This window comes from Somniosus microcephalus, chromosome 11 (assembly GCF_052327205.1).
Source record: "Somniosus microcephalus isolate GS21.2 chromosome 11, FLI_Smic_1.0, whole genome shotgun sequence".
In the NCBI taxonomy this organism is placed as follows: Eukaryota; Metazoa; Chordata; class Chondrichthyes; order Squaliformes; family Somniosidae; genus Somniosus; species Somniosus microcephalus.
Window position 1 is genome coordinate 198,383,348 of NC_140997.1, and position 16,376 is coordinate 198,399,723.

Here is a 16,376-nt window from a genome sequence, read left to right on the forward strand (position 1 = left end):
AGGCCAAGTTAAAAGTAAATTCTGTTTTTAAACCACACAGGAACTTACTAGGTACTCCAGATACAAGTCGTAGAGGTCGCAACACACGAAAGGCTCGGAGGGCTTTGACATCAAAACCACCTGAAGGTTTACCACCAGAAGCTGCATGTCCATCTACGTTCTCTACTTTGGTTAGTTGTTCCAAAACGACACTAAACAAGCTGAGACAAAATTAAAGGTACACAGAATTAATATATCTTTTGTCAGTCTCTTCCTTCAGTTCAATACAGAATGGTATACTATTGCTGTATCTGTATTGCATGTTCGAAGTTTCATCACCACTGACCTCTGAAAATATATTCAAAATAATTCTTCCATAAGACTTTTAAATGTAGTTTATTCGGAAGGTAGAACAAAGTATGATAAAAATGTATGTCTTAGAGCACTTAAAACCTGCTTTAAATGGTTTTTTTGCAAAACTGAGAAAAGATCTTCTGTGCACAACACTTGTCGGGCATAAAACAATATAGCAGCATAACTTTTCATTTAAATATTTTTCCAGACATAAAGGACAGAATAGGTCAGCAGACAATGCTATCATAGTAGTCATAAATACAAAGCATCCTAATATAAAGTAGTAAATATCTCTACTGTAATCTTAATATTCCAATATTTTTACTATTAAGATGAAAACACAACAATGCAGAGCTTACAAAAAACTTCAGTGGTTATCGCACCCACAATATTTACACCATCAAAAGCTCAAAATTGCATCAGTGCATAATTCACATGAATGATTTGCAGATTATGAAACCAACTTGAGGTTGCAATTTATGCACTGCATTTTACAATAATTATTGCCACTAGGGGTCATATATTTTGCTCTGTTTGCTAACAACAACAAAAAAAGGTGTGATAAAAATAATAACTTCCGGGAAGTTATGTCATCACTTCCTGTGAACTGTGAACTATGAACTATGAACTGTGTACATACCTCACTTCCTGTCATGTGTCACTTCCTGTTGGACTGGTATAAATACTGGTCTGTTCAGTATTGTAAGAGGCTTCTACCAGAGGCATGGTAAAGACCTCTCTTGTATATAGTGTGTTTATAAGTTACTTAAAGCTTACTTTAAAGTTACTTGATGGTAAGCCTCCTTTTTCTTACATCAATTTAAGTAACTTAGTATTTACACTCACAAATACTAGACCTTCGGACAAACTCGGAATTAAGGATCCAGGGAACCACCCATCATGGAGAAAATCCTTAGACCTATTCGTCTGGACTTGGACCCGAATGCACCAGCAGCTGGCAGGGTATGGAAGCATTGGTACCGTACTTTTGAGAATTTTCTGGATGAATGTGAAGCGGATGCTCCTGCTAGATTGAAGATACTTATCAATTATGTGACCCCAAAAGTGTTCGAATATGTTGATGAATGGGATAATTACGATGAGGTGATTCGGGCACTTAAGAAACTGTATGCCAAGACCACAAATGAGGTCTATGCTAGACATCTACTGGCCACAGCCCGACAAGGGCCAGGGGAATCAATTGACGAATTCCTGCAAGAACTTCGCAGGCTCAGCGTAGATTGTAACTTTCAGGCAGCCTCAGCTGAGCTGTACCGCCAAGAAATGATTCATGATGCTTTCATCTGCGGGACTGCCTCTCCATTTATACGCCAGCGTCTACTAGAAAGTAAAACACTTGAGCTACAAAAAGCTTTTGACCTAGCTTGTTCACTGGATTTGGCAAAGAGAAATGCAGACCTCTATCAGCTGCCCAGATCTCGATCTGCTGCTGTAGCTGCAACCAGACAATTCAAGCGGTCTCAGGTGAACCCTATCATGGGGGAATCTAATTCTGATAATTCTGATGAAGAAGAGGAGGACGACCCCACTTTAGCAGCCTCTTGGCAATCTAGGAAGGAATGCTTCTTTTGTGGAGATGCTTTTCACCCTAGGAAAACCTGCCCTGCTCGCAATGCAATCTGCAGTTATTGCGGGAAAAAAGGACACTTTGCTAAAGTTTGCCTATCAAGGGCCTCTATGAGGGCCAATCCAGCTAAGGCCTACCGAACTGCCCCAATTAGGGCCTATCAAGATGCTCCAGCTAGGACCTATCAAGCTTCCTCTCGAGCTCTCTCCCGAAGAAGCACACCGAGAGTTTTAGCCACTCTCTGTGCAACGACACCAATTACAGCTGCTTGCCCACAGAACCTGTCTCATGCAGCCACAAAAATTTCAATTAAAGGGCATACCTTAGATGCCTTAATTGACTCAGGAAGTACTGATAGTTTCATTAAGGAACAGATTGTTGCGAAATTGAAACTACATGTCTTCCCATCGGACCAGGCAATTGCGATGGCCCAGTCATCACTTAATACCAGAATCTCCGGCTTTTGTGTTGTTGATATGACACTTCATGGTCGTATGTATCCCTCCACCCGACTTTCGGTGCTCAAGGACTTATGTAGTGATCTCCTCTTAGGACTGGACTTCCAAAAACAGCATAAGAAACTCACCATTGAGTTTGGTGGATCCAAACCCGGACTTACTATTTCTAATATACCGTCTAAATTACCATTTTGTGCATTATCAGCAGCTTCACTTGATGAACCCTCATTATTTGCCAGTATTCCGCCTCAATGCCAACCGATAATAACAAAATCGCGGCGCTTTAATCAGGAAGACCAATCTTTTATTGCGGCTGAAATCTCTCGACTTCTAGCAGAGGATATCATTGAACCATGTTCGTCGCCCTGGCGGGCTCAAGTCGTCATTGTCAAGAACCCTCTAAAACCTCACAAACAGCGACTATGCATCGATTATTCACAAACCATCAATCAATATACCGACTTGGACGCCTACCCATTGCCACGCATTGATGATATGGTTAATAAACTGGCCGAATACAAAGTGTTCTCAACTTACGATTTAAAAAGTGCCTATCATCAGTTACCCTTGAAGGTCTCAGATAAGCAGTACACAGCCTTTGAGGCTAATGGACGGCTGTACCAATTTTGTCGCCTCCCATTCGGGGTTACTAATGGAGTGGCTGTCTTTCAACGGGCAATGGATGGCCTGGTTAAGCAGGAAAACCTAAGGGACACTTTTCCCTATCTTGATAACATTACCATTGCAGGTCACGATCAACAGGAACACGACTCCAACCTCCAAAAATTTCGGGATGCCCTCCATCGCCGTAATTTGACCCTGAATGAATCCAAATCTGTTGAGTCGCAACCGACCATCAACATCCTTGGCTACTGTGTAGGCAATGGTATCATTAAGCCAGACCCAGAAAGACTTCGCCCACTCCAAGAGCTCCCGTCACCTAAGAATCCGGCTTCTTTACGTCGGGCTCTCGGTCTGTTTGCATACTACGCTAAATGGATTCCTCATTTTTCGGACAAAATCCAACCCTTGCTGCATGCTAGATCATTTCCACTGGGAACAGCGGCTGTTGCAGCCTTTAACCTTCTCAAAAAACAGTTGGAGAAAGCGGCTCTTCACTCCATTGATGAGAATCTCCCTTTTGTGGTTGAATGTGATGCCTCGGAGGTGGCGATCTCGGCTACTCTGAATCAGGAAGGTCGTCCTGTAGCATTTATGTCCAGGACCTTACAAGGTGCCGAGCTACATTATCCTCCGGTTGAGAAAGAAGCCACAGCCATCATAGAGGCAGTACGGAAGTGGAACCATTTTCTAGCTCGCCAGCACTTTACATTGATCACGGACCAACGATCAGTCGCCTTCATGCTCGATAATCGAAAACGAACCAAAATTAAGAATAATAAAATACAACTTTGGAGGATGGAACTGGCCTCTTTTGGTTATACCATTCTCTATCGGCCTGGCAAGGAGAATGTGGCCCCGGACACCCTCACACGGGCATTCTGCTCCACTATGTCATCCTCCACCCTCATGGATGTCCACAATGGTTTGTGTCATCCTGGCGTTACGCGCATGCTACATTTCGTACGATCACGGAATCTCCCTTTTTCCACTGGAGATGTAAAGAAAATATGCTCAGAATGCCGGCTTTGTGCGGAATTAAAACCTCAGTTCTTCCGCCCCTCAGATGGTATACTCATACATGCAACCCAACCGATGCAACGACTTAGCATCGATTTTAAGGGCCCAGTGCCCTCTTCAACTCGGAACACATATTTGCTCACCATGATCGACGAATATTCACGTTTTCCGTTTGCCTTCCCCTGCTCCAATATGCTGGCGTCCACAGTAATCTGCTGCCTTGAGCAGGTATTTTCTCTCTGTGGCATGCCGGCTTATATTCACTCAGATCGGGGTCCATCCTTTATGTCGAGGGAACTCAAGGACTACCTCTCAGAACGGGGAATTGCTACAAGCAAAACAACACCATACCATCCCATCGGAAATGGGCAGGTAGAGAGGTACAACGGTATCATCTGGAATTCCGTACGTCTCGCTTTAAGATCTCGGGGCCTACCAGACCAGCAATGGGAAACAGTGCTTCCGGGTGCATTGCACTCTATACGGTCCCTGCTTTCTACAGCCACAAATACTACACCTCATGAGTGGTTCTTTGGATTCCAGCGTCGCTCATCTCATGGGACATCACTCCCGTCATGGCTAACTACTCCTGGACCTGTATTACTCCGAAGATACGTTCGGACGTCTAAAAATGACCCTCTTGTAGACGAGGTCGAACTAACCGATGCCAACCCCACCTATGCAAATATACGATATTCCGACGGCCGAGAATCTACCGTATCATTACGGGATCTGGCTCCCTGCCCACCAGGACCTAGTGGGACATCGGGTGATGGCATTTCACCAGGAAACTCTTGGGACCTATCGGGTACCCCTCTCCAGGATCCTGATCGGACACCAACTAGCTTGGTGCTGGTAGAACCCCGTGCTCAAGGTTGCGACCCTCCCAGTACCACGCATGAAAGTACTGGTCCGCCACAGACCAGCTCTGCACCTCCCTCTGAACAGAGGCAGTCTGACTTTGAACCTATTGGGGCTCGTACTCGAAGCCATGATCTCCCCGACCCTTCACAGGGCAATCCAGGCCACACGGACTCTGGACAATGGCCAACCGCATGTAAGCGGACCAGCGACCCTCTACGACGGGAATCCAAACGGGTGCGACTCTTCCTTGTTCGGCGGCTGCGGACCAAAAGGTAGACCACAGCCTCCTAAACCTGCAGGAGGGAAGAATGTGATAAAAATAATAACTTCCGGGAAGTTATGTCATCACTTCCTGTGAACTGTGAACTATGAACTGTGTACATACCTCACTTCCTGTCATGTGTCACTTCCTGTTGGACTGGTATAAATACTGGTCTGTTCAGTATTGTAAGAGGCTTCTACCAGAGGCATGGTAAAGACCTCTCTTGTATATAGTGTGTTTATAAGTTACTTAAAGCTTACTTTAAAGTTACTTGATGGTAAGCCTCCTTTTTCTTACATCAAAAGGTACGAGTAAAAAGAGGCTATACACGAGTAGAAAGCACCAACAGGTTATTTTTCTGTGTTTAGTGTTGCTCTGAGGATTTCTACTCCTCCAAAAATAGACGGGCAAGCATTAGAATAAAAATGTAAACAAAAACAATTTTTTCTTGTCATGACCTTATTAAGGTAATTAACGAGCAGCTCATGTAGCCTTCCTTAGCTGTACAGTCAAAATGAAATGTATTTTACTCCAGGTCAGACATGGCATTAGTGAGTTTAAAGTAGGGGAAGGTTTTGAAGTATCTTCTTCTTCTTAGGCAGTCCTTCGGAACCGAGGATGACTTGCTTCCACACTAAAAATGAGTTCTCAGGTGACTGATGAGTCCAACGTGGGACCTACAGTCTCTGTCACAGGTGGGGCAGACGGTGGTTGAATGGGTGCATGGGTGAGGTGCTTGGTGTTAGATCCGTGTATCTTGTCGTTGTGTCCTTCAATAATCAGACAAGAGACTGCAGGGAACGATCAACCGGTGTTTACTGAATGAGGGTTACTCTAGAACTAACTGTACAGATCACTACTCAGGGTTTATATACAGGTGTGGTCACTGCCGGTACTACAGTATACAGGAGCTGTAAAAAGTAGTTCTCCCCTTAAAGGTACATACATTACACTTGGGTTGACGTGCGCTCCTTCTACTGTTTGCGCTTGGCTTCCGCTTGCTCCCGGCGAAGAGACTCGAGGTGTTTGGCAACCTCCTGGATGCTTCTCCTCCACTTTGTGTGGTCTTGGGCCAGGGATTCCCAGGTGTCAGTGGGGATGTTGCACTTTTTCAAGGAGGCTTTGAGGGTGTCCTTGAAGTGTTTCCTCTGCCAACCTAGGGCTCTCATGCACTGTAGGAGCTCCAAGTAGAGCGCTTGCTTTGGGAGTCTTGTATCGGGCATGCGGACGATGTGACCCGTCCATTGGAGCTGATCGAGCGTGGTCAAAGCTTCGATGCTGGGGATGTTGGCCTGAGCGAGAACACTGACATTGGTGTGCCTATCCTGCCAATAGATTTGCAGGATCTTCCGGAGGCAGCATTGGTGGTACCTCTCCAGTGTTTTGAGGTGCCTGCTGTACATGGTCCATGTCTCTGAAGCATACAGGAGGGCGGGTATTTGAAGTATCACAACAACAGTGACAGAAGTGAATATTACAAGCCTGTATGGTGGGTATGGGTCAAATCACACCACCCCCCACACCCTGAAATTTGTCAGTGAGAAGGAACAGGACCTAAGACAATCCAGAACTTTTATTTATTCTTTAATTAGTGCCAAATTCAGTGCAGAACAGATCCAACCTATACAATAGCGAAATACTGCGGATGCTGGAAATCTGAAATAACAACAGAAAATGCTAGAAATACTCAGCAGGCCAGGCAGCATCCGTGGAGAGAGAGATAGAGTTAACATTTCAGGTCCGGGACCCTTCATCAGAACTGGAAAAAGCTGGAGATGTAACAGATATTAAGCAGGTGCAGAGACAGGGGTTGGGCGGGGGTGGGGGGGGGGAGGAAGGAATTGAAGGAACATACTATGCTTATGTAAGAGGCAGGAAAGATAAAATGTTGCAAATGGGAATGGCAAAACCATACAGCATGAAAAATGGGAGCAGGGGTTATAGTTTGAAATTGTTGAACTCAATGTTGAGTCCAGAAGGCTGTAAAGTGCCTAATCAAAAGATGAGGTGCTGTTCCTCGCACTTACGTTGAGCTTCATTGGAACACTATAATAGACTGAGGACAGAGAGATCAGAGTGGGAGTGAAGCAGAGAATTAAAGTGACAGGCAACTGGAAGCTCAATTGAGTTCAACAATTTCAAACTATAACCCCTGCCCCCATTTTTCATGCTGTACGATTTTGCCATTCCCATTTGCAACATTTTATCTTTCCTGCCTCTTACATAAGCACAGTATGTTCCTTCAATTCCTTCCTCCCACCCCTGTCTCTGCACCTGCTTAATATCTGTTCCATCTCCAGCTTTTTCCCGTTCTGTTGAAGGGTCCCAGACCTGAAACGTTAACTCTGTTTCTCTCTCCACGGATGCTGCCTTGCCTGCTGAGTATTTCCAGTAGGTCCAAACTATCTACTAATTGTGTACGACTAGTTTTGCACATGTGCTGTATCCACCAGAGGGAGCTCATATTCACAGGCAAATACTTTGCAGGGCAGCACCTTGGCTTTTGAGTGAGGGGAGGTGAGTATTTATTGTAGATGTTGTTTGTGTGGGGGTTGGGGGATAAAAGATATAAGATAAAAGTGAGCTTTTAAAGGACAGAAGACGAGACAAAGAATGGTACCTCTGTACTGGGTTAATGGAATAATCAAAAAAAACCTTTACACTATATTTATTTTATTTATGTTTGCAACTCTTTCACACTGCAATTTTGCTTGGAGACTATCCTTTCTAGTTAAAATGTGCTATAAAATGATCACATATCACTACCAACTAATTCCACTTTCAGATTCCAGGCCATCCACTACCCACCCTGTAGTGACAGCGGAGCAGAGGACAAGGCAAGATTTTAGCACAAGGAGATGCTAGGTGTGTGTAACTGATCCATAACTGAAAAATCTCTCACCAAGATTGATAGCCTTACCTTTCAAACTTAGAATGATGAAGGGTGTGCGTGTAAGAAGGAAGGGAATGTATAAGATCGAAAAAAGGGAATGGTAAAGCTTATAAATGGTAACCTTGCTTTACACAGAGAACCTGGATGAAACAGCAAGTGCAATACGCAAGACAATACTGAAGAAGATGTATTTCTTGAGATAAATCTGGAAGTAGTGGTCACATGACACCGCACTTGGGTTTTTCTTACATGTTCTTGGAATGATAAACTCTGAATCCAAGTAAAACTAGAGTAAATAAAGTATGGATTGAAAATTCTTTCCGACCATGACATTTCGCAGAATTGATATTCAGTTTATCCTTATTATTTGAGCCCCAAAGAAAAGGCGGGAGATAAAAAGAGACGGGGGGATAGATTCTAACTTTCACTGGCAGGCGGGTAGTTGATCTGCAATGCAGAGTTTATGGCCAGGCAGTGAAGGTTGAAACCTACACCAGAGAATAAATATAAAGAAAAATTACAATAGAAGCAAGAAAGGAAAAGCAAATCTGCACAAAAGTTAGAAAAAAATTAAAGAAATAAAATAAATCGAACTGAGATTGCTATTCTTCAAGAAAATAATTTGCTTGTTACTTAAAACACATATTTGTTTTCTGGTAGAATTTCTGTATTATCTACAAATCTGGATAATCGTTTCTAATACAGAAAATGTAAACTTTTAGAAGAATACATATGGGTATGAAGTTCCAATGGGTAATGAATTTTGCAATTGTTGGAAACCTTCGGGCACCCAGTATCACCAACAAATACTAACTAGATGAATTAAAATTCAAACTATTTCATGTTTTCACAACAGAAAATATTAATTTTATGTCACTTTTAACAGAGGACTTGACAAAGGTTTATTAACATAAAATCTTTTGCACATCATAGTGAAATATGTATGTTAACCAACTGAATTTATCAAGAACAAATGCAAGAATAAATAGAATGGGAATACAGGTGTAGTATGCCTAATAATATATTTTGTCAAATATTTCTAACTGTACTTGTAGAACTTCAGTTTCATTGGATTATAAATCGCTGCTATTAAGATAAGCCTTCATGCTCTGTGTGTGATGCTAAAATTAAAACTAATAAAATACATTTTGTAACAAGTGAGTTTGTGGAGATCATTAATAGGGAGCTGTGAATACTCACATCTGAACTGTTTTAGAAGACAATGGATGTGTGCTGGAAATGTATGCATCTAGATCAATAAGGAATTTCTCAATTTTCCTTCTTTCGTACAAAAACGGCTCAACCCACTTTTGGAATAATGAACATTCTGACTGTAGGGGGTGGCGGGTGGCGCATGCGCCCAGTCAGTTATGCCCCTGACTGTTGGTGAGCGGTTCGAATCGCTCCCACGCCCCTGGGTTCTAGACACCGGACTTAGGTGCAGGCGGCAATACAGAAAAATCGAGTAGACAAGTGGTTTGGATGTAAGAACACCAAGATTTTATTAAAACAGAAATAAAAACACAGTCTTATGAGAAATTACTGGTAAACAATTACAGGCATAAACAAATAACTATACTTATACAGGGAATGGGGAACACACAACACATCGAGGGAAAAACAACTACATTAACAATCCCCTTATCCTTATCCCACCTCCTATACCTAACTAGATTAAGCTATGAGGGGCAAGGAATTCATGCTCACCAATCCAAGGCTTGTTGCCTTAACCATTGCGAGTTTTGAGGTTTAGTCTCCTGTCCTTTGGGGTGCTCCGTCGCCACGTGGTCTCAGGGCGCGGTGCTGGAGCTGTTGCTGCGACACGCCTTTCCTCTCCTCAGCTACCGTCGTCGTCTCGTCGCGATGGGTTCTCTTCTTCTTCTCCCTCGGGCGGTCATCGGCGGTGACGGGGCGGTTGGCGGTCTTCACTGCTGGTTTGATTTTACTATCCAAGCGTCAAAACGCCAGCATATTCGTCTAAATTCTTCCCCAAGCGCCAGCTTATAACTAGGCGCTCGGTCTTTATCAATGCGTCTTTTGCTGCCCTTCTCTGCTCTTGTCGGGTCTTTACCGTTTTCTTCGTCTTGCCTTGTCTCGCCTCATTTCGTCTGCCCCTTTTCATGGCCCGTGGGTCCTGGATGACTTTGGACTCGGGTCTCGTTCCCCTCTCCGCAATTGGTATGGCTGTCCTTGGTTGTTAAACAAAGCGGGGAGTGAGAAGAGAACCCGCCACGAGGCCAGGGCACGAGTATGAGCGGCGGCAGCCCAAGCGGTCAGAGTCGAGAGGGCAGAGCAAGAGAGAGATTGCTACTGATGGGCCTACAATTATACTCCTTCCGAAGGCCCTAATCTGCGCGCCAAATCAGGTCAGTCCATTGTTTAACTATTGGCGGGCTGTTTTAAATGATTATACCAATCTAAACTAACTGGCTTTAGATGGCCGTTTATTGCACCTGATGGCCCGATGTCCGAGTTGTATTGTCATTAATGCATTTTAATCGGCCTGTCCAGCCTTGGTGGCTTCCTTAAGCTGTTTCCGATTATTTATGCGAACAAACTAATGGCCTCATGCTTAGGCCTAACTGGGTTGATCTGTTCCAATCTGACGCAATACATATTCAGTGTTTGCCTAGCTGTCTGGCTTTTCAAACACAAAGTCCTTTTCACAGAAATGCATTTTAAGTTTCGATTTCTGCTCTGTGCAGCCGAGTCCAAGCTTTAAAAAATCTTACAGGCTTTTGGTCACGAAGTGCAGACACCATCTTTTGAGTACCCTTTTTAAAGTGTCCATGCAGGGTCCCTTTTTATTAATAACCTTGGGGGAATGTGGGAATTTTGCGAATCTTACACTCCCCCCGTGATACTAAAACTTGCTTGAAGTATCATCCTTACGAAGTGAGCAAAATTTCTGACCCTCCATAGTCAACCTTCCCCTGCAATTACCTATCTAATATACCCATGACACATGCACTTCCCATTCCACGAAAATGTAGTGTACATAAGCATACCTAGAATAATTACAGTCTTTTACAAACATCCAAGCATGGAGGGGTCCAACACCCCTGCACCACTTGGTACACATACATCTTTATTAACAACGCGTCGCAAAATCTTTATTAAAAACAAACACAAAAAAACAATCTTTAATCAAAAATACAAAAAAACTCAAACAGGTGTATCTCCCTCCACCTTCACATAATGTTCCTTCCAGATCATCTGGTTTTGGAATTCTAGCATCTGACCTTTTCCCTTGCACTGAATGCAGGCTAGATACAACACTATCCCTAACTGGCAAAGCACGAGAATGTGGGAAGCCAGTCTGATCCACGAAGGGACCTCTATGTTATTGAAAATGTCCCACCAGGGTGGAATCACAATATCCAATATCTTAGCGCCTATCTCTACTGTTTTCTGCTCTAGAGTGTAAAAATGTTTCTGCGAAACTAACGGCTTTGAGTATTTTGGTAAGGTGTTCTGGGAGAGGGGGAATTTCGGAGCCGAAATGCGCTACGTACTTCTGTAAATTGGTAAAATTCTTCTTCACAGTGAGGTGAACAGTGGAGGGTTCAGGAATGGGGATAATTCGTTTCTGGGCCACTTGAACTTCTGCCTCGGGCTTAAAACAGAAACTGCTGTCACTAACCGGACACCAGCTATGCTGTCCATGCTGGTAGTGGGACGCGCCTGTGGTGACACAATATGTCCCACCTCCTATATATGCTACGTGCAGGGGAACATGGCCTTGTGCCATTGCCTCCATGGTACAATTTATAGGTTTTGCGCTGACAGCTCTGAACCCGCACTGCGGTTTTGAATAGGCATTCAAGTGCTGGGGACACAGAATTATGTGTGCTCCCCGGCTCCGGCACCCGGAGAGGTCAGTACCTGTCATAGCGTGGTCCCACTTTATGACGTAAGGTGGGACCGCTGTGAAACGAATGTGTGCACCCCCTTGAAGGACTCCAATGTTCTCTACCCTGTATACCGGTGCGGGTCGGGCTGTCCTACCCATGACCGGCATCCTAACTATTATTCCCATGATGGTGTGGTTGGACCACCCACAATCCGCTGGGACTGGGTAGGCCTCGGAAGTTAGCCGGAGTTGGCACGGGCTTAATGCATTCTCAAACAGATGGAGGGCTGCGAGGTGCTTGTTGCTGATCCAGGAGGGGACTAAACCCTGTTTTAAATCCTCCAGATTACTGCGGCCCTCGCCCAGCAACCACGCCCCATACAGCACGCACACCTCGTTCTGCGCAGCCTGGTCAGAAGCATTTCTGTCCTCCCTTATGAGGGCATTTACCGTCTTTGTGTGCTTCTCCAACTCCGCTATAATCTCCTTTAAATGGACCGTCATGGCCTGGTCCTCATGTAACTCCGAGCCCACTACTTTGTTCTCATTCATTAATATCTTCCTTAACTGTGTTTTTAAACCGTTTATCTGGGTCTGCAGTTCTATGTCATCCAGACTGTTGATTACAGAGGACCCAGTGTTAAACGCAGTAAAAACATCATTCCATACTCCCCTTCTTTGTCTCCCTGCATTACCCAGAAACTCGCGGTGTGTGGTGTACAGTTCGGTTTTGTCAATATTCACATTTTTTTCACAGAAACCCCACAGTGCAGATAGAGGCCATTTCGGCCCATCGAGCCTGCACCGACACATATCCCACCCGATCCCCGTAATCCCTATACCAACACATATCCCACCCGATCCCTGTAACCCCACGTATTTAATCCCCCTAGCACTAAGGGTCAATTTTATCATAGCCAATCAACCTAACCTGCACATCAATATTGGCGAAATCGAACTCATAAAACTTCTTGAACATGTCCTTTAATAGGGCCTGGTATAGCTGCTCTGTTTCTTTGGGACACCACTCCGGTAAATGTACCTCGGTGAGATTTAAAATCATGGAGGCTACCGCATAGTGTACCCCCTGGTACAGCATGTGATCGGTAGGTACTCGTACCAGTCCATTCCCTGGTCCCTTGGTGGTGGTGGGGCACCCTTCCCTGGGTAACCTCGCCGCCTGCACCGTGGGCAGGGCACAAGCTCAGTGGCATTGACTGGGATCGGGGTGTATGGGACCGCACACACCTTCCGGCTGGTATCCCACTTCATCCCCTCCCCGGTGTCTTGCCACTGCCGGTGGAAAACAATGGATATGCCTGAGAGGCAGACCCTCTCTGACCCCCACATACAGATGTAAATCCCTTGATCCGGTTCCCACCACTTGTCCCAACACACACTTAATCCCCCATGAGTCCCTGTAATCGTCCAGTGGGTATTGTTCCCCAACCGTTCCCACTCGACTGCGGGGTTTCTCATATCGTTGCTCAGCTTTCTGAGCCACCACCACCTATCCAGAGGAATATGTCCCTTGCACGTTAAACATACACGCTTCCCTACGGTGACGCTGACCCTTGTGGTAACGACCCGTACCCTGGGGCACAGGAGGGAGGCCTCCCCGTACGTGAACTCAGTCTGGCTGGAGTACTGAGACGAATTGGACCCCAGCCACCCCGGCCACCTTCCCTCGTGGACATAGACGACGGTCTCCTCTGCATCCCGTTCGCCGCTTCCGTCGGTTGCTATCGGCGCTCTATCTCCAGAGCACCCATAGATGTGGGAGTCTTCCACGTCACCCCTCTTTCCCAGGCTCAGTCCTGTCAGGGCGAGTAGGATTACGATCCCCTTCATCCTGAAAGTCTTTCTGCAACAGATACAAAAACATGCAGCCAGGTCCCCAAGAGATTCTCTGGCTTGGGTGAAGCATAGTCGGACCTTGCAGCCTCGACTCAAATACACACACTCTTAGCAGACTACTACTTAATTAAAACTACCCATCACCTTATTTACCTTAAGCTAAAACATCCAAACTTAAGCTAAATACCTAACTTAAAATATAAACTTACATTACCTAAACTATATACATCCGCCGCCCGTCTCCGGGCAGCCAGGCTAATTCCTGGTTGGACTGCGGCACACCGCTTCCCTCCGGCGTGGCCGCACCGTCCTGCACTCTTGGTCCCTCGCCGCCCGTGGCTGCTGGCTGGGGACCTCTGTCCTTTGACTTCCCCCTGACTCGGGAGGCTGTCCCTTTAAACTGGGGAGCTGGTGACCATGGCTTTCTTGGCTGGGGCGTCCGTGGGGACCTTCTAGGGACCTTGGCGGGTGGGGCTTTCTTGGCTGATGGGCCTTTAACCCGAACCGCTGCTCCCTCAGGCTTGACCCCTCCCGAACCTGGGCTAGGGGCAGGTAACTCTTCGCAGCCTGTTGCTGCAAGCTGAGAGTCTCCACCCCCAGGTCCCATGGCTGGGTCCGGGGCGGGGTTTTCGACCTCAGGTCCCTCCTCCTCTACACCTGGGTTAGGGGCGGGGTTTTCGCCCTCGGGTCCCTCCTCATCTGGATCCCAGAAGAGTGGGGGAGTGTCCCAATCGATGGGCGGGATGGCCCCTCCCTTTAAGCAAGCCACAGTGCCTGCCTGTGCAGCCTGTGAACTGCTGCAGGCTGAGGATTTTTATCCTCAGACCTTACCCCAACTGGCTGTTTTCCCCTTTCAGCTTTAAACAGTTTGCACTGGTTAATATGAAACCATTTTGTACGCCGGGGCATCTTAACGGCGTATACCATGGGGCTGGCTTTATCTACAATGCTGCAGGGCCCCATGTATAATGGTTCCAAACTCCCTACTCGGGCATAGTTCCTTACCATGACCTGATCTCCTACCTCCCACTCGTGGTGCTTTCGGGGTTCGAGCAGCAATCGGTTACTCCGATGCTGCTTTCCCATGTTCCCAGCTGTAATGTTATCTTATATTGTAGTATTAAGAGGCTTACGAGTAGATATCGTTGAGTACTCTTTATTAGGTCTTGAGTCAGTGCCAACTCGTGTAGTACTGCCGCATGGCCAAGATGGCTTCCTATTTATCCGACTGCCGTCAAGCAGCTGCCTTTACTACAGCTACCGTCAAGCAGCTGTCTTTACTACAGCTATAGTTATCTGTACATCTTTCCCCCTCAACGATGACGTAAACAGTAAACACCATAACATAACATAACACATAGAACACATATTAACAACATATAAAAACAGTCAGTGTAACTACTATTAATTACTATTAACAACATGTAAAAACTGTCAGTGTAACTATACCTTGCAATAACCACTGGTACATATAAACACTACCCACACCCAGAAGTCCATTAGCTGTTTACAGTCTTTCCCTTGTCTACAGGTCGACTCTAACGACAGGCTTTCTGATACGCTGTGACCTGCGTAGCTGAGCGGGTATTTACTGGGCCAACCCAGTTGTGTCCATTAAGTTCATGTCTGTACCACATGGATCTCTTGTCTCATTGTTACCCCTGTGTACTTCATCACTTTGTGGCATTGCCCTCGTCTCCTTGTCACTCTGTCGGATTTCCATCATCAGCTCATCCTCTCTGTCCTCCTGTGGCTGATAGGTCTCGGTGGTTTTCAGTAGGTGCCTCCTGTTTCTGCGATACACATTGCCATTTTCTGTCATGACACTGTATGACCTGGGGGCAACCTGTTGTAGAACAGTGGCTCTTTGATTCCATGACCCAGGCCCTTCAATGCGAACTACATCCTTCTCCTGTAGAGGCACTAGTGCAGTGGCTGTGCGGTCATGGAGCGTTTTTTGTTTCCGCTGAAGTTTCCAGGCCTTGTCTGCCCATACCTCATCTCTGTGATCAGGTGTGACATGCCTGGGAAGTCGAGTATGGATTTTGCAACCCAGTAAGAGCTCAGCTGGAGACTTGCCACTTTCCAGCAGGGCCGCCCTGTACGACATCATGGCCAGATATGGGTCAGTGTTGCTGTGTGCTGCTTTCTTTAATAGTCTTTTCACAATCTGCACCCCCTTCTCCGCTTTTCCATTGGCTTGAGGGTAGAGCGGGCTGGAGGTTACATGCTTAAACTCATACTCTGTAGCAAACGACTGAAACTCATGACTGGCATAGGGAGAGCCATTATCAGAGACCAGAGTTAGAGGGATGCCCTGCCTGGAAAAGATTAACTTCAGGTGAGTTATCACAGCTCTTGACATGGTGCTGGGTAGGAGAGCAATCTCAGGATAATTAGAGTAATAATCAATAACTAACAAATAGTCTTTTCCTTCGTAGTGAAAAATATCAGTTCCTACCTTTTCCCAAGGTTGTGATGGGAGCTCTGTGGTAATGAGGCGCTCTTTTGTTTGCTTGTAGTGATACTCCTGACATGTAGCACACTCACTGATCATCTGGTCAATATCAGGGTTCATGTTTGGCCAGTAGAGTGCCTCAGGTGCTCTCCTTTCTGACTTTTCCACA

At 45.7% G+C, this 16,376-nt stretch overlaps 1 protein-coding gene across 3 annotated transcripts in view; it reads right to left on the minus strand.

Annotated features, from left to right (window-relative positions):
- Window positions 1–16,376, minus strand: part of cacna1db (calcium channel, voltage-dependent, L type, alpha 1D subunit, b) — a 792,002-nt gene that overhangs the window by 392,152 nt on the left and 383,474 nt on the right. For all 3 annotated transcript variants that reach the window (XM_086001660.1, XM_086001658.1, XM_086001657.1), the window contains exon 5: window positions 49–200. In XM_086001660.1, the coding sequence (XP_085857786.1) occupies window positions 49–200 (152 nt within the window). The remainder of the gene's footprint in view (window positions 1–48; window positions 201–16,376) is intronic.